Source organism: Babylonia areolata, chromosome 25 (genome assembly GCF_041734735.1).
Source record: "Babylonia areolata isolate BAREFJ2019XMU chromosome 25, ASM4173473v1, whole genome shotgun sequence".
Taxonomy (NCBI): domain Eukaryota; kingdom Metazoa; phylum Mollusca; class Gastropoda; order Neogastropoda; family Buccinidae; genus Babylonia; species Babylonia areolata.
Window position 1 is genome coordinate 10,796,324 of NC_134900.1, and position 25,625 is coordinate 10,821,948.

The window sequence follows — 25,625 nt, forward strand, 5'->3', positions numbered from 1 at the left end:
GTCTCTGAATGAGCACACACACACACACACACACACACACACACACACACATACACACACACACACACAGATATATATATATATATATATATATATATATATACACACTTTGTTTTTCTTTTCGTTTTTTCAAATCGTAGGGTGTCTTCGACAGTGGTATACATTTTATCAAATAAAAGAAATTGATTTACTCTTCAAGCCAAAATATTGGGGCCTTTTTGTTGTTGTTTGGTTTTGTTTGTTTGCTTGTTCACTGTAATGAAACGTATACCATTGTCAGTCCGGAAACGTTCCTCGATTGTTACTATTGTGAAGTCACCCAGGCCAGACGATATCATCCTGGAAACGTACAACTACTGTGAAGTGGTGCCAGGAAAACGGGAAGTTCTACTTTAATATTATATTTTAAGTGGTTTTCATATCGAGAGAACAAAAGTCCCGGTCCAAGTGGGATTAGAACTCATGGATACTCGATCACTTTCCATTCAGACGATCTACCACTCGGCCACCTGTCTGCAGAATAATATTCTTCTGATCCACACACACACACACACACACACACACACACACACACACACTGACACACACGCATGCACGCACACATTTTTCACGCGCGCGTCTGCAGCTGAGGCACGGGCTGATGTGATAACACCTAGATTTTGTCCATTACGGTAAGCCCCCACACACTAAAACTGCTTTCTTGTGCTAGGTAGTAGACATAGATAGCTAGCTAGCTAGACAGATAGATACCTGTATGCTTACTTTTACTCTTACGTATCCTCATGTAGAGTTGGGTTTAACGACCTTTTGACTGACGCTCTTAGGGTCAAGTTGTTCAGGCAGCATGGGTCTTGATTCGTGCTACTTAAGGACCGCCACCAGAGATGACCACTTCTGCTTTTCTTGGGCCCTTTCCTGAATCCATTAGCCTGCCCCAAGCGTAGCCGTTTTCGTTCGGTTCCTTTTTTCAACCGTTCTTTCCCCCGTGTCTCTCTTGGCCTTCACTCCTGACAGACGAAGTGACGAGTAGTTGGGTGAATGGACAGACATCTGCGCGCGTGCATACTGACACACGCGCACAGGCAGACACACACACACACACACACACACACACACACACACACACACACACACACACACACACACACACAGACAGAGAGACACAGAGAGAGACAGACAGACAGACAGCAAGAGCCAGACAGAGAAGGGGGGAGTGAAGGAGAGAGATGAGGGATGAGATAGTGTGTTTACTCTTACGATGAATTTGCACAGTTTGAAACAGGATTAGTAACGCGCGTGTTAGGCCAACCTGACTTTTCCCAAAAAAGCTTATTTACGACTGCGGCGCGCACTGCGCCATTCGGATGACACCTCATGTTGTTGAATACACGCATTGGGCGCCACAGGTCCGAAGGCTGAACAGACCCGGTGTAACAACCTCAAAACACCCCTTTGCTGAGTTTTACCCCAGGGTCATTCTGGGCTGGCCTAGAATAACCCCAGGGGCCATTAACTTTTGTGGTGAGCCAAAAGCGATCCCCACTCCGCTTTTCTAAGATATTGAAAAGGGAAAGTGGGGGAGGGGGGTTTGCCTGCGTCTGCCTTTACTGCTCCCCTCCGCCCCGCCCCCACCCAGCTGTTCATCCATCCCCATCTCATCTCTATCACAATTTACCTGAAGCAAACCTAGCCTTAATTAATTGTAACTGGACCAAATTTACCACCGGAAGACACTTATCTTCAAGCTAGTCAAGACTGACCCCCATATTGAGGTGGAAGGGGCAGGGGGTAGAGACAAGGGGTTCAGTTCTGACAAGTTGAAGTTTACCCTCGGAGCTTGTTCCAGTCTTGTTTACATGAACCTCAGAACCTGGGGTAAATCTCAGCTAGCCAGATTTGATCCCGGGGTAAAATCCAATGGGGTTGTCAGTGAATAGGATAGCTGTACCGGCTCGACACATCCTGAAGCAATCCCAACTGGAAAATCTGCTGGATCGTTGTAAATAATTCAGTACGCCGGCGGCACCCGGTATTGTTGAAAGTACTTCTGCTGGAGATTTGCTGTTTTTCAATGCTGCCAGATCATTCAGTCATATGCACGCTTGCCAGACTGGACGGTCCACGTAACGTCACGCTGTACAGCTGCGACTCGGTGCCATCTGATGCTGTTTCCTCTATCCGAGCAGTTTGTCACCATAAGGTTAGATGTAGTATGACCCGCTATGCCCATAGTAATTTCTATACGCTATACGCTCATAAAGATGTTCCCCCATCTTGTGGTTTACTGATTTTGACCCCGGGTAACTCAACTCGCTCGTTCGAGAGCAGTACTACAGCTCGATTGTACGTTCGTTTGTTTTTTGTTTGTTTGTTTGTTTGTTTGTTTTTCTCAAGGCTTGACTAAGCGCGTTGGGTTACGCTGCTGGTCAGACATCTGCTTGGCAGATGTGGTGTAGCGTATATGGATTTGACCGAACGCAGTGATGCCTCCTTGAGCTACTGATACTGATACTTGTTTGTTCGTGTGTGTGTGTGTGTGTGTGTGTGTGTGTGTGTGTCTGTGTCTGTGTGTGTCTGTGTGTGTGTGTGTGTGTGTGTGTGTTTTAGCACTCCGTCTTTCAGCTTCTCGTTATCTCTGTTTTAATATTTGCTATTTTTATTTATTTATCTTTTTTAAAATTCATTTATTATATTCATTGTTTCTCCATTCATGATCATGCCACTAGAGATCTCCAGTGGCTGTTGCCTAATTTCTTTTCCACGGTAAGATGTATATGTTTCCGTAGTAATGTTTTACACAAGCCCGTAGGGTATATAGGCTAACAATGCTGATCCGCGCACTGGGTTTGTGCGAAGATCAGGCACCCTGCCGGGCCAGGTTTTTTGTTGGGTTTTTTGTTGTTATTGTTGTTTTTTGGGTTTTTTCTGGGTTTTTTTTGTTTTTTTCTTTTTTTTCTGTTTTTTTTCTTTTTTAATATCAGTATTGTTCAGTCTGTGGGGGGGGGGGGGGGCGTGTGTGTGTGTGTGTGTGTGTGTGTGTGTGTGTGTGTTTTGCTTTATTAAATTCATCCTTATACAGTAACACACCTCCGGTAAAAGTGTCACGTCTTTGGCTTAACCAGTGTAAGATTTGCTGTCATACCGTGGTCGCGGCGTGTGAGAAACAGTCCGTCAATCCATCGTCAGCGGGGTCGTCCTCAGGCTCCGAAACCTGAGATCATTCCTCTTGGTGACGAAGGGCTTGCAGGGTCAGTGGTTGGTTGACTGATATTCTTGCGCGCGCGCGCGCGCGCGCGTGTGTGTGTGTGTGTGTGTGTGTGTGTGAAGTTTCATTACATTCAGGCCATAGGCATTGTTGCATTGGGATGCTGGGATGCTGGGATGGGGGACGTGCTGACAATCGTAGCATTCCATTGACATTCAGTCTAGTGTGTATGTGAGAGAGAGAGAGAGAGAGAGAGAGAGAGAGAGAGAGAGAGAGACTACATGGCTTTGCCATTTCAAGTCGTGCCATAACTGCCGTTAGTTTCGCAACCTACGGTCAGTACCACCAACGTCGTATACTTCAATACTTGCCATGCACCGCCGTTTTACTGAAACATTGTTCACTACATTATCTCTCTGACTGTTTAACTCATGGCCAGACTCGGCCGAGAGAGAGACTGGGAGAGAGACGGTCGGAGAGAGAGAGAGAGACTGAGACTGAGACTGGGAGAGAGAGACTCGGAGAGACAGACAGACACAAAGAGAGCAGTAAAGTCAGTATATTCAGTCGGACGATCCTCAGTCTCCTTTTTTTATAACATTGAGACTATGAGCGATTTGTGTGTGTGTGTGTGTGTGTGTGTGTGTGTGTGTGTGTGTGTGTGTGTGTGTTTTATCAGTAATAATGACAATGACATACATTCATTTAACTGATCGCCAACCGTCCACTGACATCTATTTATCTGGGTCAAAAATCACGTCATTAATCGAGTGTCATTGACTTCGTCCGCGGCAATTGGGGCAGCCTTATATAGAATCCGCATCAAGTAGTCCAAATCCTCTCAGTCCTCCTTGAGTTGTTGTTGCAGATACATATCAGTTTTGTGGATAGAAAACACTTGATTGTGAACAGGGCTATAAAATAACTGAATGAGAGCAGAACTGAACTGAATACAAACAATCGAACGTCGTGCATACCAAGGACAAAACGTCTAGACTGAATGAATGGTAATAGCTAAGTAAGCTTTTATAAGATGCAAAAATGTAATACTTTTTAAAGATCAACCAAAAAAGAAAGAAGGGAACTCTGTGGTTTGTAATTAAACAATACTAACCACCTTCGATGTCTTTACATGTGCATAAGATCATGACAAAGTCACCGATTGATCACGAGCTGCATGTGTCGTCTGCTTTTGCCTCTGTGAAGAGTTCAGAGTTATGGTTCGTTGTATCACATTTATCTGCCTGACAGACGACAGATAGGTTTGAACAGTGTCCGTGTCAACACTGAATTCTCAATTTTGTCTGCTAAACTCTCTGACTCTTCTCAATGGCTGGCTTTTATTCTCTGGATATCAAAGAAGTTATTCGTGTTAAAGTGAAGGTGGGTTTTTGCTTTTGTTTCTGTCATCCTTTTTCGGCGTTTCTCCAGTTGTGTTGTAAACCGGTGTTTCTTTTGTTGTTGATGGTTTTTGTGTTGTTTGATTGTGGGCTTTTGTTGTTGTTTTTTTCATGTCTGTCGTGTTCTTAATTATATCTGTTTGAAAAAAAACCGACGTTAGTTTTATTTTAGATGCTGGACAAAAAGACTGACACGCTCTCTCTGTAAATAATTGAACTTGATCCTTTTCTGTCAGTGTCAGTCGATCTGCCCTTCAGACGCAATGAATCGATCAGTTTATCCACTCGGTCATCTGTGGTCTGTGGGACATGCATATAACGGAAGACATCAAAGTTATAAATATGAAAAGAAAAGAAAAAAAGAAAGTCATGTTGATCCGTGATTCCCATTCACACACACACGCACACACACACACACACACACACACACACACACACACACACACACACACACACACACACACATGTAATGTGTGTGTGTGTGTGTGTTTCGGAGTGTCCCCCTTATAAGTTTGAAGTACTTTAGTCTTCAACAAGATGAAGGTGTTCACCTGAAGGAAGAAGAAGTGTCAGTCTTTCAGTCTTACAACAAACAGCCCTGTAGCTATTGGACTCTAGGTATCAGGTGTGCTCTTACCTGTGCATACTAATCTATCATACTTGTTTACATTCTGTCTCATCTGTCAGTCAGTCTGTCTGTGAAGCCATCTGTGATGTGTATGTCTTCATGCCAGCTGTCACTGCATGCCAGCCTACCTATTGACCCACTGCTGCCTATCACTGTATCAGTATTATTTGCTCTGCCTCATACAGACAATGCAATCCACAATGAATAACTGACATTGGTAATTACGCAAAGCTGTAGAGTGATTATGACTAACATGGCTGAGTGAGATGAAAGATAATGAAGTGGTGATATATTTGCCAGCATGCTGCACTAGCTGTCAGTACACTGGAATAATTAAGAATCACTGCTGTCACTGAGTTAGAAACTACTTGTCATAAGATATAAATAAAGAATTTTCATAACTGAACTTCCCAAATTGTGTTGAGTGTGTTTATATATGTGTGTGTGTGTGTCTTTCTATGTCTCTGTGTGTGTTCACACGGTCTCAGTGTTTGTATCACTGTATGAGTCTATGTAGTATCATTAGTATGTATGCATGAGAGAGAAAAAGAGATATCTCCACTGTCTTGTTTTGTTGTTTTCTTATGTTTCTGAACCTAAATTAAATTTGAACCTTAATTTTGCTTACTCCCTCACTTTGACTCTGTATGCAAGAGATACTTTCTTTTATGGTTTTGGTTGTAGCAGGAGCAATTCCATTTATATGAATGTTACTATTGCTTTATTTCAGAAATGTGAAGGTCTCAAGCAGCCAGAATACAGGAAGTTCTCCATAGATCCACAGATAACTTCATTTGAAATGCTCCATGGAATCCTGGGCAACGCATTTGAAACAAAAAGGTATGTATAATGGACCAGTGGGCTGTATTTGTAAAATATGTAGAAAGTTTAAAATTTATCATTGTGTTATATATATATATATAATATTTGTTTTTAAACATTTTGCTAAGTGACTTCTTATTACAAATGATGCACAGTGATAACACTGGAACGGAAATTGATTAAATTAATTACCTGCACATGCAGAACAAGTTTTCAGTTGCTATTCTCAATTCTGTTTTGGAAAGTCTTGATACCAATACTTTCAATAGATCCACATACATTTTTTCAGCACTTTTTTCACAGATTGATTCAGCTTTATGATTTGAAAAGCCTTTTTTTCATATTTTTCTGAAGAAAAGACATATTAAGGTATCTAGATTTTTTTTTCCATAAAAAGGTAACAAATATAATGTGGATTACAATGTGACAGTCTGACACATACATGAAGGTAACGTTTAAGTTTGTATTTTTAACCTACTTTTGTAATTGCCTGATTTTAATTTTATGCAAAATGAATGTTGCCTCATTGATCTGAAGTATCATTGCAAGAAAGAATATGAACATCAGCATGATGTTCATACCTGTACACCTACAAGTCAAGTAATTGACTTGATTGTACTCTTTACTGTTATTGTCACATCCATATGTGTACTATTTCAGTATTTGCATTCTTACATTGTAATCTAAGGTGTATGGTCATCTTTCTGTGGGCTAACTGCCTGTGTTCTATCCATGTCAAACAATTGTTTTACATTTGATATCTTGAAATGAACCAGTCACTTACTTGCTTTTATTTAAAAGCTGTAACTTTTTAAAGTTTTTATGTTGTAAGGCAAAGGTGGCTTCAGTAGACTGGTCCCTTCCTTTCTTGATTTGTAGGTTATTTTGCCCATTCTTAATGAAACAAATATAGATTGCATCACAATGTTTCATCATGATACAACATACTTTTAACTATTTATAGTAATATGAATGATCAAATGCTGCTTCATTGATGTCTGAATTGTTGCTAATTCCTAAACTAATGCTCATCTTCTTAGAGCTTCTACATTTGTGGGTGGCAGCTGTCACATTCCATACAAAAGGGCTTTTAGCATATGATCCTTTTCAACCCACCATTACATAGACAGTCATACTTTATTTTGAGGAGGTTGCATGCTGAATATCTTTGCATTTCCATAACCAGTGAATGCTGGCATGGATACAGCAGTCTGTTACATGCATATATCTCCATGTTTAATCATAATTTTGTATGATAATCAGTTGTGTCTGACTGTGACCATCAGAACAGCAGTAGGCAACTGCTGTCCCAACTATCTGGGCTAGAATTGGATTACAGTGGAGATTGTCTTGCCCGTGTGAAATCCCGACTCTCTTGGCTAAGAGGGTTTTTGGACAGTTGGCATTGGGATGGTCTGCAAAGGCCAACTAGCCCCTAAGGCCGCAGCACTAAGAGCCAGAGCAATCTTGCCTCCTAGTCTGGGAGTCAGAGTCCTTCACAAAAAACTAAGCTATAAATGAATTCCTATTGCAGTGGAAAAACCATTGATCAAACAGCTCTACTTAAAGTTGGCCAGACTAACTTCACCAAGCTTATGTCAGTCTCTGATATAAACCGAGTGTTGAGCTCATACATCATTTACATAAAAGGGATTAAGGCAGCAGGCTGGCAAAGTGTGTTGACCTGGTAGATCAAACACATCCCCACCCTTAACCCACCAGGCTCTGCTATCAGGATACAAATCCTCAGATTGGAAATTCTGCTCTGTAACCACTGAAATTGGCTATCTCACCTGTTAGCTTGTGCTCTGGTTTGGCATTACGTGTTCCTAATCATATCTAGTTGTTTTTGATTGATAAAAGATGTGTTTATATGTGACCTGTCTGTGTTATGACGACAGTGATTACACACTGAACTACCTGGCGAAAAACGTGCAAGGGAAAGAGGTGTATCTCAGCATGCTGTCTGACTGGGACATGGATGCTGCTTTCCAGTGTGCTTCTGACCCCTGTCTTAGGCTGAGAATGGACGTGAAGACAACTGAGCAGGGTTAGTCTTTTGTTTTAATCTATACTTTTGCCTTTTATTTATTTTATTTTATTTTATTTTTGCTGTTGTTGCTAGCATCAGATGTGTGTGTGTGTATGTGTGTACACATGTGTGCGTGTGTGTTAACGTTAATGCATGTGTGTACTGATCTGTCCATATCAATCAGCCAGTATTTTTTCTTTATCGATGCATGACGGTTTCAAGACTCGTGTTTTACATTTTATTTGATGAATTAAGAAAACGTAAATCACAATATAAAAGAAGACATATAAAACTTCAACAAGTAGCAGCAACAGACCCACGCCAAATCATGCAAATCATCTTCAAACACTCCCAAGAGTATCAAGAGACAAAATGGCTATTCAACTATACACATCAGTCTTGTGCTTGTACATGTACATGTGCACATCAATATCTATGTCAGAGTAGCAACAGAATTAGCTAGCAATTCCGCTGATGTTGATTGCAGTTGTTCCTATACACGCAAACATGCACACATGAATATAATGATACATGCGCTCACACATATGCATGCACACATGTATTTGCAAGCACGTGCGCACGCACACACTTGCACACACACACACAAATGCACACATACACACACACACACATACACATACACATACACACACTCTAATGCATGTATGCACGTTTATATTCATAAGCTAATAAATGGTATTCAGACATTAGCAGGTCTGCACCTTTGTTGACTTAAGGAATCATCAACCAGTCATTGATGGAATTTGAACCCTAGACCTCCAGATGGGAGCCTAATAAATTGCACAGCCAATTAGCTAGGACATATTGATTGTTGATTCTCATACATAGTTTGCTTCATATTGATCTGCCTTTGATTTTTATAAACGTAGATGTGCCTTCATTTCGGTTCTGTTTTTCATACCTTTTGTGTGTGTGTGTGTGTGTTTTTCACTGTAGAAATGGATGACTGGGATGTGATAGCACCAGCAGAAGTCCCAAACCACAGTGTTCTCCGTCTGATGGAGAAACCTTCACTGCTTGGCACCATCACCAGCAACATCTCCTCCCATGTGGGAAAGACAGTGTCTTCCATGCAAAAAGCTATGAGTAAGTCACTACTGTGATGATCCAAAGGAAGGAAATTACATGGTTTCTGTAGGAGGAGAGCAGTATATTGTAACTACTGTGATGATCCAAACGAAAGAAGTTTCATGGTTTCTTTAGTAGGAGAGCAGTGCATTCTCACTGTTGTGATGATCGAGACGAAAGAAGTTATGCAGTTTCTATTGGAGAAGAGCAGCGTATTCTGTTGACCAGTTCTTTTAAAGCGCTTGTTCTTCAGAAAGGTGTTGCAGAACAGTTTTCAAAATGCAGCAGTCTTGTTTGTGGTACATTGTGGATAAGGAAGAATAGTAGATTGCAAGGAAGAATAAAGTTTGCAAATATTGTAATTGTAAGAGTCTGTTTGTTATCAGAAAGAATGAACTTGAATGATTTTGCTTTGATGCCACATGTTTGGATTGTTGGTTATTGTTACCAAATCATTTTGTTTTGTTTTTTCAATTGACCTTTTTTTTCAATTGTTTTTTTAGGAATATGTTAAATATCTTAAAGTACATTTAATGTATACATTCCAGATATTCAAAAACTATTTGGATTAAAACTACTTTTTTTTTTTTTTAGATCATAGATAACTTTCACTTCTTAAAAAAATAAGATAGATGATGAAACTTATCATGGACTTATCTTTTTTTTTTTAGCACAGTGGCATTATTGTAATGATGATGCTGACTGCAGGGTTGAAGAACACTGACGAGATGTACAAACCAGTCAAGCTGCCCATGTCGGACAAGGAATTCCACACCTATTTGGACTCGGCAGGGTTCATGGTCAGACCCAAAGAGTTTCGACTCAGCATCTACCAGGGGGGCATTGAGCCCTCCTTGCGTCGGGTAGCATGGCGCCATCTGCTTTGCATCTTTCCTGAAAACCTGTCGGGCCGTGAACGGTTTAGCTTCTTGAAACGTAAAGAAAGGGTGAGTGCTTTGTTTACTGAGACATCTAGGTGACTGCAGTCACTATTGTTGTGCATGCACAGACTGATTTTATCTTTGGCTCATGGTCACGTGATAGTTAAAATGACATGCGACGTGCAGTCAACATTAGACAGACCAGTTCCATCATGAATACATTTAATCTTTTCATCGTAATGAAAGTAGAAAGGGAAATACGTTTGAATATATATATGTTAACTGATTAAAGTAGCAAGCATTTACAGATGAATAATACACGTTCAGAACTGTTTAATGCTGTCTTTCTATTTTGCATGAATTATGTCTTGAAGAATGTTGAATACTGTGCCAGCGTCTGTCAAAAATTTAATCAGCGTAGCTTTTCTTGAACGCTGCTGGACTCTGCACTCACTCCATTAACTGATGATAACAACATTGTATTTGTGGACTGCCAGTACTGAAACTGACTTGAACAAATCATGGATGTGGCTTTGCAGGAGAACAGGGAACTCAGGGTGAGCAGTGTGAGAGTAAGGGCACCATTGCAGTGCCAGAAGATGAAAAATAAAAATGCACAGGGAAAGTTTACCTGTCAGTCAAGCATTTTACTGTAGTGTACTGTACTGTACTGGATTGGACTGGACTTTGCTGTACTGTACTGTACTGTACTGGTCTTTGCTGTACTGGGCTGCACTGTACTGTATTGTAATGTACTGTAGTGGACTGTTCTGTATTGTACTGTATGGTAGTGGACTGTACTGCAGTGTATTGTACTATACTATTGTGGACTGTTCTGTATTGTACTGTATGGTAGTGGACTGTACTGCTGTGTATTGTACTGTACTATTGTGGACTGTACTGTTTTGTTCTGTATGGTAGTGGACCGTACTTCAGTGTATTGTACTGTACTATTGTGGACTGTACTGTTTTGTACTGTATGGTAGTGGACTGTACTGCAGTGTATTGTACTGTACTTTTGTGGACTGTACTATTTTGTTCCGTATGATAGTAGACTGTACCATTGTGTACTGAACTGTGTGGTAGTGGACTGTAATTTACTGTAATATGAACTGTACTGTCCTGTTTACTGAGACATCTACATGACTGCAATCACTATTGTTATGTATGCACAGACTGATTTTATCTTTGGCTCATGGTCACGTGATAGTTAAAATGACATGCGACGTGCAGTCAACATTAGACAGACCAGAACCATCATGAATACATTTAATCTTTTCATCGTAATGAAAGTAGAAAGGGAAATACGTTTGAATATATATATGTTAACTGATTAAAGTAGCAAGCATTTACAGATGAATAATACATGTTCAGAACTATTTAATGCTGTCTTAGGGCTGCTCTCCCCAGAGACAGAGAGCACGTCACCACAGTGCAACACCACATGCTGTTTCTTAGAGGGACAACCAACACTTTTCTTCTTTCCCCCACAGGAGTACTGCCGCCTGCGAGATGAGTGGAAGGAGCGGTTCTCCAGGGGAGCCACCACGGACGAGGTGAAGCACATTGCCCTGATGGTGAAGAAGGACGTGCTGCGAACGGACCGCACGCATCGGATGTACGCCGGGGGGGACGACAACAAGAACGTCATGAGCCTGTTCAACATCCTGGTGACCTATGCCTTGACGCACCCGGACGTCTCCTATTGTCAGGTCAGTGTCTTGCTGTTTCATGTCTGTTTTAGGCCAGTCTCTGAATGGTGCGCCAGGTGTGCTTCGGGGTCTTGACTTCTCCTTGGACTCTCTTGCATCAGGCATTCTTTGGCCTCCCTCTCTGCTTGCATAAGATTAAGCGTGAAACAAAAATAAATTATTATTATCAAAGAGTAGCCACCACCACCACCCCCACCCCCCCACCACCCCCCCTTAGTACACAAGTGGGCTTTTACGTGTATGACCGTTTTTACCCCGCCATGTAAACAGCTATACTCTGTTTTCAGGGGTGTGCATGCTGTGTATGTTCTTGTTTCCATAACCCACCAAAGGCTGACATGGATTACAGGATCTTTAATGTGCATATATGATCTTCTGCTTGTATATACACACGAAGGGGTCTCAGGCACAAACAGGTCTGCACATATGTTGACCTGGGAGATCGGAAAAATCTCCACCCTTTACCCACCAGGTGCCATTACCAAGATTCGAACCTGGGACCCTCAGACTGAAAGTCCAACACTTTAACCACCTGGCTGTTGCACCCGTCACAGCCCCCCAAAATGATGACATCATTGTGAACCGAATGGCTGTCAACAGGGCATGAGTGACCTGGCCTCCCCACTGCTGGTCATCCAGAAGGAAGAGGCGCAGGCCTACGTCTGCTTCTGCAGCCTGATGAGTCGGCTCCATGGCAACTTTTCCCCCGATGGCATGGCAATGATGACCCAGTTCCGCCACCTGGCCGACCTGCTGCAGGTCCATGACCCTGCCTTCTACGACTACCTGAAGAGCATCAACGCCCACGACCTGTTCTTCTGCTATCGCTGGCTCCTCCTCCAGCTGAAGAGAGAGTTTCCATTTGAAGATGCTCTTTACATGCTGGAGGTAAGTGTGTGTATTTTTGGCTTTCTTGGAAGGTAGTACAGTGGTTTCAGCGCAGTTGCATATTAATGAACATGAATTTCTTTATCTTTGTATTGACGATAAACCTAATGAGTGGTGTACACTTTTGTGCTCAGGTGATGTGGAGCACTCTGCCTCTGACCCAGCCCAAAGATGACTTGCTGCTGGCCGACCCAAACTACAGTGTCAAACTGCTGTCCTCCTCTCCGGCCTCCCCGTCTTTCTCCTTCCAGCAGTCTGTCTACACCAAGCTGCTGGCTATGCGATTCTCCAACAGGGCCAGAGACCTGGCCACTGAAAGCTTCAGTTCCCAGGACACTGACACCCCTGAGGAGCCCTCCAGAGACACTGAGAGTTCCCAGGGTTCAGCATTTGATGTCTCGTTGTCCGATGATGATCAGGTGTCAGATTACCCTCGGATTGAGGATGATGTGACCCGCTCATTGCAACAGAGGTCGGATTGCATTGATCAAGTGTTGCAGGAGAACAAGCCTACTGATTCTCCCATCGAGCACAACGGTCTCTGCCAGGAAACTCCAGACATCGACGCAGATCTGGAAGGGCACTTAAAAGACATGCCAGCAGGTACCCCTGACACTGCCAGCCACAAGGACATTGAGGAAAGTACGGACACTGACAACAGCTTTGTCAATGTCAGCATAGAGGTGGGGACTGCCGACCTCTCCTCAGCTGCTGCCCCTAGCTGTGATGATGGTTCCTCGTTCCAAGATGTGGACAGGGAAGGGGTGTTCACCCTCTCGCTGGAGTCTGAACCTGCCAGTTCTGAAGGCCCCGCCAAGACAGAGGGTGATGACGAAGGCTACTCCGGTCTGTCTGGCAACAGGAAGCGGCGATCTGTGAGCAGCGCCAACCCTCCGGTGGACAACATCACACAGTCTGCCGACTACAACTGTTCAGCAACGGACCCTGGCAGCAGTGACCAGCCTTTCCGGAGAGGTCACTCTGACTCTGGCGTGTCAGAGGGCAGTTGGTCAGGGGGTCAGCAAACGCAAGGTGACAGGTCTGACGCCAGATCTCAGCAGCCTGAGTCCTCCCTGCCTCCCCCACATCAGTTTGGGAGAGGCAACCCCTTCCTCATGTTCATGTGTCTGACTCTGCTGCTGCAGCACCGTGAGCGGATCGTGAGCGCCAGGATGGAGTACGAGGACGTGGCCATGTTTTTTGACAAGATGGTCCGCCAGCACAACGTGCACAAAGCGCTGCATCAGGCCAGGGAGCTGTACACCAACTATCTTCACTTGCAGAAAGGTCTGGAAGATCTGAAAGATTTTCAGCTCAGTCTCTGAGCTGGCTAACTTGTGACCAAGGAACTTTTATCCAGCTGTTTTCTCACTGTATTCTGATTTTACTCACTCCATCCAGGTGTAAATGGGTGCCTGACTTCTGTTGGGGAATGTTGAAACAGCAAAAGGAGAGTACTGGGCCCTGTCTTCTCATACCAAGCTGGATATAAATACATATACACAGTGGATATACACAGTGGATATAAATTCACTGCCTCAGTGGCCGCGAAATGCTGTGGGACCTTTAACCTTTCACCTTCTTACACAGATAGGTATGGAAAATCAGAAAGATTTTTAGCTCAAGTCTCTGAACTGACTTGTGATCAAGGAATTTTTGTCCAACTGTCTTCTTACACAGAGAAAGAACAATTTTCAGCTCAGTCTCTGAACAGACTTTTGATTTGAAACACACACACACACACACACACACACACACACACACACACACAAACTGTTGTCCAAATGTCATCTCACTCCAAAACGTCTGGTAGAGCAGACAGATTTTCAGAATCAAGTCTCTGAAAACATTCCTCTGCTCTAGGCATAGAGGCCATGACAGGAGAGACAGCAGCTGTTCTGTTTTGATTTTTTGTTTTTTTCAAATGAACTGATGTACTCAGAGGGAGGTCTGCCCTGGCTGTGTCCACACACAGACAGGCGTGGCAGCGGCAGAAATCATTACAGTTCTGGCTGTGAAGTGATGGTTGTGCAACAGGTCAGGCAGCTCCACACTACAATGACCTTCCTAGTCAGAAAAAAACAACAGAAAACACATTGACCAAGAAGACACAGCCAGTGTTTCTTGTCTAATCTTTCTTTTGTGAAAACAATTCAGTGATTAACAGTGCAATAAAGGTTTGTTTGTTTGGTTGTGTTTTTTTTTAACCTGCTGAATATGACAGACATAGATAGTGCAATCTTCTTCATTCGTGGGCTACGACTCATAGATTCACTCCTATACACATGTACGTGGGCTTTTTACATGTATGACCGTTTTTACCACCACCATGCTGGCCGTCATACTCCGTTTTGGGGGTTGGAAATAGTGCAATAAAAACTGCTGTGCTGTGCAGAACGGCAAATCCAACACAACACAAAACAGTGCAATAAAAAAAAATTTAAAAACTGTTTTACAGCGCAGAACGATAAACATAACAACAACACGATAAAATCAGAGTGATTTTTTTCTGACACTGGTACACTGCTGAGACAGACGTATGAACACTCCAGTATTCAGCAATGCACGGGAACACACAGAACAGTGGGGATCATCAGTTGAAGTGCAGTGAAATCAGCACTGAGAGCATGAGACTGTAAACCTCCCAGGTTACACACAAACCTCACCTCAGACAAAACACAGTGGCGAGTTACGTATAGTGGCATTTGTTTTTGGACATATTGGGAAATCCATTCCAAAAGCAAACTTTGAGTTATGACATGATTATTATTTTCGGCTGTCTGGGTTTATTGTAATGCAGCAGTGAAATAATGTTCAGGAAAATAGAAACATCAAACAGGCAGTTAGTATCCATGATCACACATTGACACATGGACTCACACACATGAACATATCCACAGCCATTACTCGCGAACTCTCCCCTCCCCCTCCTCCAAATCCACTCACCCCTCATCCTGTCCACACACACACACACACACACACACACACACACATGCATACATACACGCATGTATTTGCACACATACACACACACATGCACGCACACACACACACACACATACACAGATATGTAATTAAAAAAATTATGTGTTGGGTAATAATAATTAAAATTTAAGTAAAAATGTTCGCAAAGCAACACACACACTAACAGAGCAAGTCTGTACACCCACACAGGTGTGCATTAGTCACTCAGACTGAAACATCCACAGTGTGAAAGTGAGTACATAACATCTGCTTCCATCAGCATCTTTTCCTGTGACGTGTGCGAACATTTTACTTTTTTTTTTTTTTCTTTTCTTTTTTTTTCTTTTTTTTTTTTTTGGTGCATGAAGACTGCTTTAGTTCAGTATATACAAAGACTTGGAAGGACAGTTAGCATTAGCTGTCCAGGATCTCAGCATGTGTTGTGATATGTTGTGAAGTCAGTGGTGAGTTTTGATTTCTCAGTAAGACTGGGTGTGCTGTGGTGGGTCTGAGAGTGGCGTGAGGGCTCTGATTTATGATACTGACTGACATTAAAACGTTAAGTGCTGATCACTTACTTGAAAAAGTGGTGAGTTTTGATTTCTTATTAAAACTTGGTGTGCCGTGGTGGGTCCTTGAGCATTATGAAGACTCTAATTTATGATGATGACTGACATTAAAACGTTAAGTGCTGATCACTCACTCACTGGGACCATGACTGATATGACTTTCGATCCTTTTCTTTTGATTTCTTTTTATTTATTTCATTTCATTTTGTTTTATTTTTATTTACTTTTAGTGTGATTGTCTGAGCTAGCTCTTACTGTTGTTTTATTCTGCTTTGTTTTGAAGTTTACATGTATCATTCCATTTTGATTGCTTATCTTATATGAACTTGTGTTTCTGTTAAAGAAGTAGATTTACTCATCAAATATGATATTCACATGAACAGAGGCATATGCTTATACATGATATGTGCTTTTGCATACATGTACATGCTTACGCTTGCACGCATACACATGCCATAAGCACCCGTGCGCGCATGCACACATACATGCACGCACACACACACATACTACATGAGATGAGTATATTTTCTTAGTCTGTGTAAATCATTTTTACTTTAAGTTAAAATTATGACAGTAAGGTTGACTGGGCACTGCATACTTTAATCTTGCCTCACTGAGTCCAAAGAGTTCTTGAAATTTTTGAATGAATGATGTAAACATGGGAGCTACAGTCTGTTTTATCAATATCTGTTCAAAGAAATATTCATAATGCAAGATCTGGTTCATACGTTGTGGTTGATTTCTTCTGCAGATCATATGTGAATGCATGATTAAGAAAGGACATGTCTCTCTTCGTCTGTGAACACAGAAATGTGAACAACGAATAAACTGCTTGAACATGTATCATTGTTTCATTTTTTGGTGTGTTTTTTTGTTGTTGTTGTTGTTGTTTGGGTGTTTTTTTATCATTGAAGACAAAATTAAAACTTATCTGTGAAGTTTGACAATCTCAGTGCCAGTTCAGATTTTTGTTGGGTTTTTTTTTTTTTTTTTTTTTTTTTTTTTTTTTTTTTTTTGGTGATGCATCATTGTCATTTGTGTATGTGTGTGTATGTATGTACTTGTTTGCATGTGAACAGGCATGCATGTTTACATGTGTCTGTTTTGGGTATGTGCGTATGCTCGCATTTTTGCCATTGTAGACATTAAGCAAGTGGTTGCCAGTACTTCAGTTGAATGATATTAAATAAAGGCCATTGTGCAATACAGTTTTCTGTTTTCCAGTTTGAATGATTCATAATAAAGTTGTCTTGAATAAATGTACCAATGTCAATGTGTGTGTGTGAGAGAGAGAGAGAGAGACTGCTGCTGGTGCACAATCAAAGTAAAATACAGTTCATCAGCACATCACACCTTTTTTCACACTTATTTTTCTATCTTTCTGATTCAATATTTATGTATTCATTTATTTAAGTGTATTTTTTGATAGAATTTATACTGTAACTACTTTGCCTTGGATTCTTTAACTCATATTCATTACCTCGAATCAATGCAAAATATTGAATCGACCAGAAGATGATCATCTCTCTCAGAATTGAGGAAATGATTCTCAGGTAGAATATTACAGGAAAGGGGATCCATGAATGAACAGTCCAAAACTCAATACCCTGGAAAAATAAAACCTCGTGTTCGTTCATTCTGTGTGTGTATGGATGGGCACCTTGAGCATGCACATCTTGATTTCTTCTCTTTTTTTTTTTTTCCTTTTTTTTTTTTTTTAAAAGCTTGCACAGTTAATCCATCTTCACCTCTCCACACAGGTTTTGTTTTGATTTTCTATTTGCGGGCTGGCTGTATTGTTCTTACTTTGATTTTATTTATAAATCATTCTACATTAATTTCTACCTGCGGGGACATCTGTCACATATTTAGTGTGGGTGTGTGTGTGTGTGTCCTGCTGAACATTATAATTTGTACTAGGATATTTTAAAATCAAATACTGTTTGAATTAAGTATATGTGCTCAATGTCATGCCAGTAGTCACTACAGTGTTCAATACTGAGAGTCTCAATAAAAAGTACACATTGTGAAGCTACTTTGTCTTTAACATGGTAGGGATGGGTTAAAAAATGGAAACAAAGAAAAGAGTGACCAGTATGCAGCCTGCACAGAATAGTTCTCCATCATCCCCCTTCTCCCAGCAACCCCTCTATCTGTGACTAATAGTAATGATGATGATGATAATAATGACTGATGATGATGGTGATGATGATGATAATAATGTTGATGATGATGATGGGTTATGGAAACAAGAACATACCCAGCATGCACACACCCAAAAACGGAATATGGCTGCCTACATGGCGGGTTAAAAAAAAAAAAATTAAGCAAAAAAAAGGGTCATACACGTAAAATGTTACATGTCTGTCTGAGTGTGTATGTGTGCATGCCTGAAATCTGACCGAATGACACAGGAAGCGAATGATGAGTGCCCATTTTTTCTATATTTTCCTGCATGCAGTTTTGTTTATTTTTCCTATCAAAGTAGATTTTTCTACAGAATTTTGCCAGGGACGACCCTTTTGTTGCTGTGGGTTCTTTTACGTGTGCTAAATGCATGCTGTACACGGGACCTCGGTTTATTGTCTCATCCGAATGACAACTGTTTCATCCGAATGTCTATAGATGGCATGTGAGAAGGTGAAGATCATTTCATATTCCAGTTTAAAGCATACAAAGGCATCATCTCTTGAAGGACCATGGTCAATTATATGTTGACTGTACTGTCACCTTACTCCAATATTATCATTTTTCCCTTTTACAGTCTGCAAGTGTGAACAAGACTTGTATATTTTGGTATCCTTTGGTCATGATAAGATTATATGATAAGGTATGGAGTAAGTTTGACACTGACAAGATGGATAGCAGCAGCGCTTCAGGAAAGAACCGTCGTCCTACGCCTCGGAGATTGGATGTCTGCACCTTCTAAACTATCCATGGGACTGCCACAAGGGTCTCCGCTCTCTCCTGTCCTCTACAATGTCTACACGAAGGGCCTTGCAGACTTAAACAACAATGGAATAGCTCGGGTGCTTACTCTTGCGGATGATGGCCTGGTCTTCAAAACTTCGAAAGATGCTCAGGAAAGAACTAAAGCCGTCCAGCCGAAACAACTAAACAATATTGCTCAGACACAGGATCTTCCATCAATCCAGCGAAACGTTGCTGTGCACCCTCAACAACAGAACCGCGAGCAAATCACCACCACCTGTGTCATTCGACGGGATTCAGATCGAGAAAACCGAATGCCTACGGTACCTAGGAATACACTTCGACAGGATGCTGACCTTCAGAAAACATACGGAAAATACTGTTCTCAAATGCAAAAAGGGCCTTTCAGTCTTAAAAGCAATGGCAACCAAAGGTATTGAACAACGCCACCTCTTCCTGCTATACCAATCACTCGTCCTCAGTGTGATCGACTACGGACTTGGGCTAACAACACCATCTCAAAGCAACCTCCTAAACTTAGAAAGAGTTCAAAATGAAGCTATGAGGCTGATCCTTGGAACAACAAAAGACACGCCCACGGAAACCACTGCGATACCTGCTTGACCTTCCTTCAGTGCAGGCCAGAAACGAGTTAGAACAGGTTAAGACCTACTTCAAAGCATTAGAAAACCCTCAAAACCCACTGCATGACGCAGTCAAAGAACCAAAAGGCAGCCGTCTAGGACGAGAAAGATCATGGATGGGGCAAGCAGAAGACACAATTCAGCTAGTATGCCCACTACAAGACCTGAAAGAAACAAAAGAATGGGGGGAAAACTCCGAAAACCTCAACCATCTATTCAACACAGCCATTTCACCCACTCTAGGAAGACATTGTCGGGAATGGCCAGAGGGCAAAACTGATGCGGAAGTGAAGCTACTCATAGAAGAAAACAGTAAAGAAGAGGACATCATCATATACATAGATGGCTCAGTCACCAAAGACCAATCCGGTTGGGGATTCATTGCGAAACAAAATGGAAAAACAATTAGGGAAGAGAATGCTGCCTACAAAGTCACAACCTCCAGCCTAACGATGGAAGTTGAAGCTGTGATACATGCCCTCCAGTGGCTATCGTCCATCCATATGCCCGGAAACCAACATGTCATGATTCTAACCGACTCAATGAACCTCATACAGAAAATTGAAAACGGAATGGGAAGCCCAGAGTGGCATAAAGCAATGCGCAACTTTCAGATTTAAAACTCACATGGTCATACTGCCCGGGACATGCAGGTGTTGAGGGAAATGAGCGAGATGACAGACTTGCTGGTAACGCAACACCAACGAGCGGCCTACATCTAGGAAAATCGGAAATCCTCAGAAGAGTCAAAGAATATCAAAAAGAACAGGTACAAGGCCATCACACCATCGATCGCCTCAAAGAAATAAAACTCGCAGACAGAGGGAGCAGCCGTAAGTCTAACATGAAAGGTAGAGCACGATGCTTTGCAAATCAAACAAATATCGGCATCATTTCCAAACCGACATTGCGCAAATTTCTTCAAAACGGAACAGAGTCTCTGTGGCTTTTCCAATTACAATAGACTGAGCAACACACTAGACGCCACGTTCTTGGCATCAGAGATCTTTTCCCATCCCTCTTGCGGCCAATCAGTGGCAGCCTCTGTGCGTGTGTGTATGTGTGTGTTTGTGTGTATGTGTGTGTTTGTGTGTATGTGTGGGTCTGTGTGTTTGAGTGCGTTTGTGCATGTGCGAGGGTGTAAGTGTACACAAGTGTCAGGAGAGTTCTGTGCACGTGCGTGCGTGCGTTCGTGTGTGTGTGTGTGTGTGTGTGTGTGTGTGAGGGGTGCCGGGGGAGGAGGGGGGTTAGGGGAGGAGGTATGTGAGTGTGTGCATGCCTACACTGTGGGAGCAACGGGATATTGGAACGTGCGGGTGTATATATATATATATATATATATATATATATATATATATATATATATATATATATATATGTGACCAAGCGCGCTATGCTTGCTCCAACACTATTCACGCACAAGCCACAGCAGACGACAGTTTTCCCTCATAACCCGCGCACAGAATGTGTGACGTCACTCCGCTTACATCATTTTGTCCTCCTCGCCAGACACCTGCTCACAGCTCGCCCAATGTCGCATCCCGGCACTGTCTTCTCTTTTAGTTCTTCTTCTTAGTTCTTCTCTTCTATTCTCTTCTCTTAGGTCTTCTCTTTTTATGTCTTCCTTTTAGTTCTTTTCTTATGTTCTCATAACTATTGTAAATAAAACAATAGAAAACCCCATTTGTGACTGGCCTCTATATGTTCCTGGCCTGTGCGTGGGATCTTGTCTATCCTTTAATTCATTCAATCATATTTAGTTAAGTCTTTTGTGCCGTACCCCCTTCAGTAACCACTCGGTACACGGCTACAAAAGTGGCGTCACCGACAGGATAAAGATCCATCACAAGATTGATCCAAAATTATTCCCTTTAAGGTTTCAATTCTTTTATCCAAATTCAATCCATCCCAAAACCACAGCCCTTTACCACCAAGTGTACCTTGTTACAACTTGGCGCTGTGAGCATAGGATGTGCTGATTCTTTAAATATCTCTCTTAATAAATCACAGCTCCTAGCCAAGCTAATCTCTATTACATACTTGGCGCTGTGAGCTAGGATCATACAGGGACAAGAGGTTGTACTAACAGTCACATAGGGATAGTCTAACATAGGAGAAGAGAGAAGACAGTGCAGCAGGTACATCAAGTCCACAAGAAGAAACGTCGCCCACATCAAGATGGCTTCAACTGACTTCCTGCCCAAACTCCCGACGCTATCCGGTGAGGAAGGCAGCAGTGAAGTCGACGACTTCACCCAGGAGGCCAGACTGATCCTCCAACTACAGCCCCTGGATGACGCGACAGCCTCTCTCTGGCTGATCTCAGCCCTTGCCGGCCGAGCTCGCCAGCAGATCGTCAGGCTGCCGGCGACAGAAGTAGACACCCCAGCCAAGATCCTTCACATCATTGAGGAGAACTGGGGAGAGCAGCGAGACGCCACCGACCTTGCCACTGCGTTCTTCAACAGACAGCAGCAGCCCAAGGAGACGGTGATCGACTACGCATCCCATCTTCGGCACCTATGGACCAAGGTCAACAAAGCCGAAGATGGGGTGATGCAGGTGCCAGCAACCATACTCCGCGACGCCTTCGCTAGAGGCCTTCAGCCAGCTGCACTCGGGCGCGATGTCAGGCGCTTCATACGAGACCACCCTGACACCACCTTCGAGGCAGCTAAGAAGGAGGCCCAGCGATGGCTGAGGGAGGACAGCCACACCTACAACACCTGCCCTGACGTAGACAGTGTTGTCCGCCTGGAAGCCCAGCTGGCCACACTCGCAGCTGAGAACACCAGCCTGCGATGTCAGCTGCAGTCCCCCAAACCAGCACACCGCCCGCATCCTACAAGACCAGCCCTCCATCCTCATCGCTATGCCGCTGACCGCGCCCCAGACCCTCCACGCTGTGTCTGGTGTGAGAGGCCCGGCCACACTGAGGACCAGTGTCGGCACAAGCAGCGCTACATTAAGGAGGACAGGCAATCAAAGGCTGAAGACAAACAAACAGCCACATCTAAGGGGAGACGACTGACAACACATGCGGTCAACAAGCAGCATGTCACTGCCAACAAGACACCTCCCCCCAGCCAACTGCACTTGCGACCCAAGCTGCCACCAGAAGAGCTGCGCAGACTTCAGCTTGCTGAACCCACCATTGGGCCAGTCCTGTCTGCATGGCCAGCCACACCAGCCCTCAGCTCCAACTGGCAGACCAATGTGCTGACCCAGCAGCGTGACAGGCTGATCTGCAGGAAGGGTGTCCTGCATCGACGGGTGATGGACCCTAAGCACGGGGCATCTGAGCAGCTGGTGCTTCCCAGCAAACTCTGCCCCCAGGTCCTGTCATCCATACGACACCACACGGGGCACCAAGGCTTCCAGCAGGCTGCAGAGATGCTGCGACCCCAGGTCTACTGGCCTGGCATGTACCGCGACCTGGAGCAACACTTCTCCAGTCGCCCATCCAACAGCAACACCACCCAACCTGCCTGCATTCAGACCCAGTCATTGGAAACCAGGTCAGTCTCTTCCTCTGCAGCAGCACAAAGAAACCAGAGACGCCGACGCAGACGGAGGCGCCACAGCACCACACCTGACGCTGTGGTCCTACAGGTGTCCCCACCTGTAGTCAGCCCCATGCAGCAGAGGCACGACCAACAACAACAACCTGCTGTCACGCCTACAGACCCGGTCCCACTGCACCACCAGGGCGACAAAGTGTCTGACTCTGACACAGACTCTGATGATGAGGTATGGTTTATAATACCACCCCATCCCCAGCCCAGGTGTGGAACTCCTCCACCCGACACTGCGTCAGAAGCACCCCAGGCCACAGCCCAGAATGACCTGCCTGCAGCATCGGCCCCTGTGCAAAGACGGTCCCAGCGCCTCAAAGAGAAGGCCAGAATTAAGAATTGACATTCTTTTCCTTTCCTTCCCCAGAATGGACAATTGAGGTTGAAATTCTAGTCTCACTTGCAACTAGGACTATTTCATCCACTCTATTTTTTTCTAGTCTTGCCTCTCCCATGCCCTTTTCTGCCATGTGGCCAGTGCAACGCAAACTGTTTCATCTCTTATGTACATGTTTTCTTATTTTGTTTTCATTCCAACCAGTTTAGGTGGAATTTATATTTTGTGGGTTTTGGTGTACTTTTTTTCTTCTATTTTTTTTTTCTTGCCTCCCCAAGGCCAATCCTGCTAAGTGGTCTTTGCAAAGACAAATATTTGTTGTTGAAATGCTTGCTTGTTAATTCTAAGCACTAGTCGGGCAATCATGTGATACATAGATTGATATGCACAAAACTGAATGCTTTCCAACCCCTTCTCTATATCAAACTCTTCAAAGTTAAGTTAGGATGCATTTGACTAAACTCTTAACTTAACCTGGCTAAAGCCACTTTGAATATAGAAGTAGAGTATTGTTCCTAAGAATGTTGCAGTCATTTCACATTCACTTAGCTATCAGTTATCAGCTAAATTAACTCCCTTACCTGCCCAATAATTCTTGTTTGATGCTCAGCTAAGTCTCCTCACAAGAATTACTTTTAATTAACCATCGCGGACGATGGTTTTCAAAAGATGGGGGGAGGTGTGACCAAGCGCGCTATGCTTGCTCCAACACTATTCACGCACAAGCCACAGCAGACGACAGTTTTCCCTCATAACCCGCGCACAGAATGTGTGACGTCACTCCGCTTACATCATTTTGTCCTCCTCGCCAGACACCTGCTCACAGCTCGCCCAATGTCGCATCCCGGCACTGTCTTCTCTTTTAGTTCTTCTTCTTAGTTCTTCTCTTCTATTCTCTTCTCTTAGGTCTTCTCTTTTTATGTCTTCCTTTTAGTTCTTTTCTTATGTTCTCATAACTATTGTAAATAAAACAATAGAAAACCCCATTTGTGACTGGCCTCTATATGTCCCTGGCCTGTGCGTGGGATCTTGTCTATCCTTTAATTCATTCAATCATATTTAGTTAAGTCTTTTGTGCCGTACCCCCTTCAGTAACCACTCGGTACACGGCTACATATATATATATATATATATATATATATATATATATATATATATATCTTTGTATATATGTGTGGGGGGTTGGGGGTGGGCGATATGAGCGTATGTGTGTGTGCTTGAACAAGTAAGTGTTCATCTGTGTGTGTGTGTGTGTGTGTGTGTGTGTGTGTGCCGTGGAAGCTGCGATACGTAGCCTAGAAATGAGTGTGTGGAGGAGGGGGGTAGAGGAGGTGCAGGGTAATGTGTGTGTCAGGTGTGTGTGTGTGTCGTGTGTGTGTGTGTGTGTGCCAGTGTGTGTGTGTGTGTGTGTGTGTGTGTGTTGGGGCTCATGTACGTTTATGTGTATTTGACTGTGCTTTCATATCTGTGAAACTGCATGTTTGGTGCATATTTGTTATGCATATGTGGGTGTATGTGTGAATGTGTGTCTCCATGTTTTACATTTATTTGCTTATTTATCATCATTGATGTCTTATTTATTTATTTATTATTATTACTACTACCTTTTTATATTATAATTATCATTTATTTATTCATTTACTTATTTATGTACACTTATAGTTGACTTCATCAAGTTTTTGCGCCTTATACATATTATCAGTAGTGGTAGTTTTTTTTTTAATGTATTTATCTATTATTTATTCACCTTTTTTTTTCTTTTCTTTTTTTTAAAGGCCTGACTAAGCGCGTTGGGTTACGCTGCTGGCCAGGCATCTGCTTGGCAGATGTGGTGTAGCGTATATGGATTTGTCCGAACGCAATGACGCCTCAGTTGAGCTACTGAAACTGAAACTGAAACATGATAAGATTGCAGCATTACTCGCCGAAATTTGTTTCAGAGACAAGT

General features: G+C 42.9%; 1 protein-coding gene across 3 annotated transcripts; it reads left to right on the top strand.

The window, feature by feature from the left end:
- Positions 1-2,033: 2,033 nt before the first annotated feature.
- Positions 2,034-17,467, top strand: LOC143299759 (TBC1 domain family member 25-like). Of its 3 annotated transcripts, none has more exons than XM_076613153.1 (8): positions 2,034-2,200; positions 5,964-6,073; positions 7,957-8,105; positions 9,045-9,194; positions 9,885-10,123; positions 11,551-11,769; positions 12,370-12,657; positions 12,792-17,467. In XM_076613153.1, exons 1-8 carry the CDS (start codon positions 2,072-2,074, stop codon positions 13,980-13,982), a joined length of 2,475 nt encoding a protein of 824 aa, XP_076469268.1. In that variant the 5' UTR covers positions 2,034-2,071; the 3' UTR covers positions 13,983-17,467. The 3 variants fall into 3 exon arrangements, with proteins under 3 accessions (XP_076469268.1, XP_076469269.1, XP_076469270.1); XM_076613154.1 differs by lacking the exon at positions 2,034-2,200 and adding an exon at positions 3,691-4,588; XM_076613155.1 differs by lacking the exon at positions 2,034-2,200 and adding an exon at positions 3,692-4,212.
- The last annotated feature ends 8,158 nt before the right edge of the window (positions 17,468-25,625 follow it).

What these genes read in the sequence shown, in the direction of transcription:
- LOC143299759 (XM_076613153.1), top strand. Translation starts at nt 2,072, where the DNA reads ATGCTGCCAGATCATTCAGTCATATGCACGCTTGCCAGACTGGACGGT. An exon ending in AACGCATTTGAAACAAAAAG is followed by an intron (nt 6,074 to 7,956) that starts GTATGTATAATG and finishes TTATGACGACAG; the next exon opens with TGATTACACACTGAACTACC. An exon ending in TTCCATGCAAAAAGCTATGA is followed by an intron (nt 9,195 to 9,884) that starts GTAAGTCACTAC and finishes TGCTGACTGCAG; the next exon opens with GGTTGAAGAACACTGACGAG.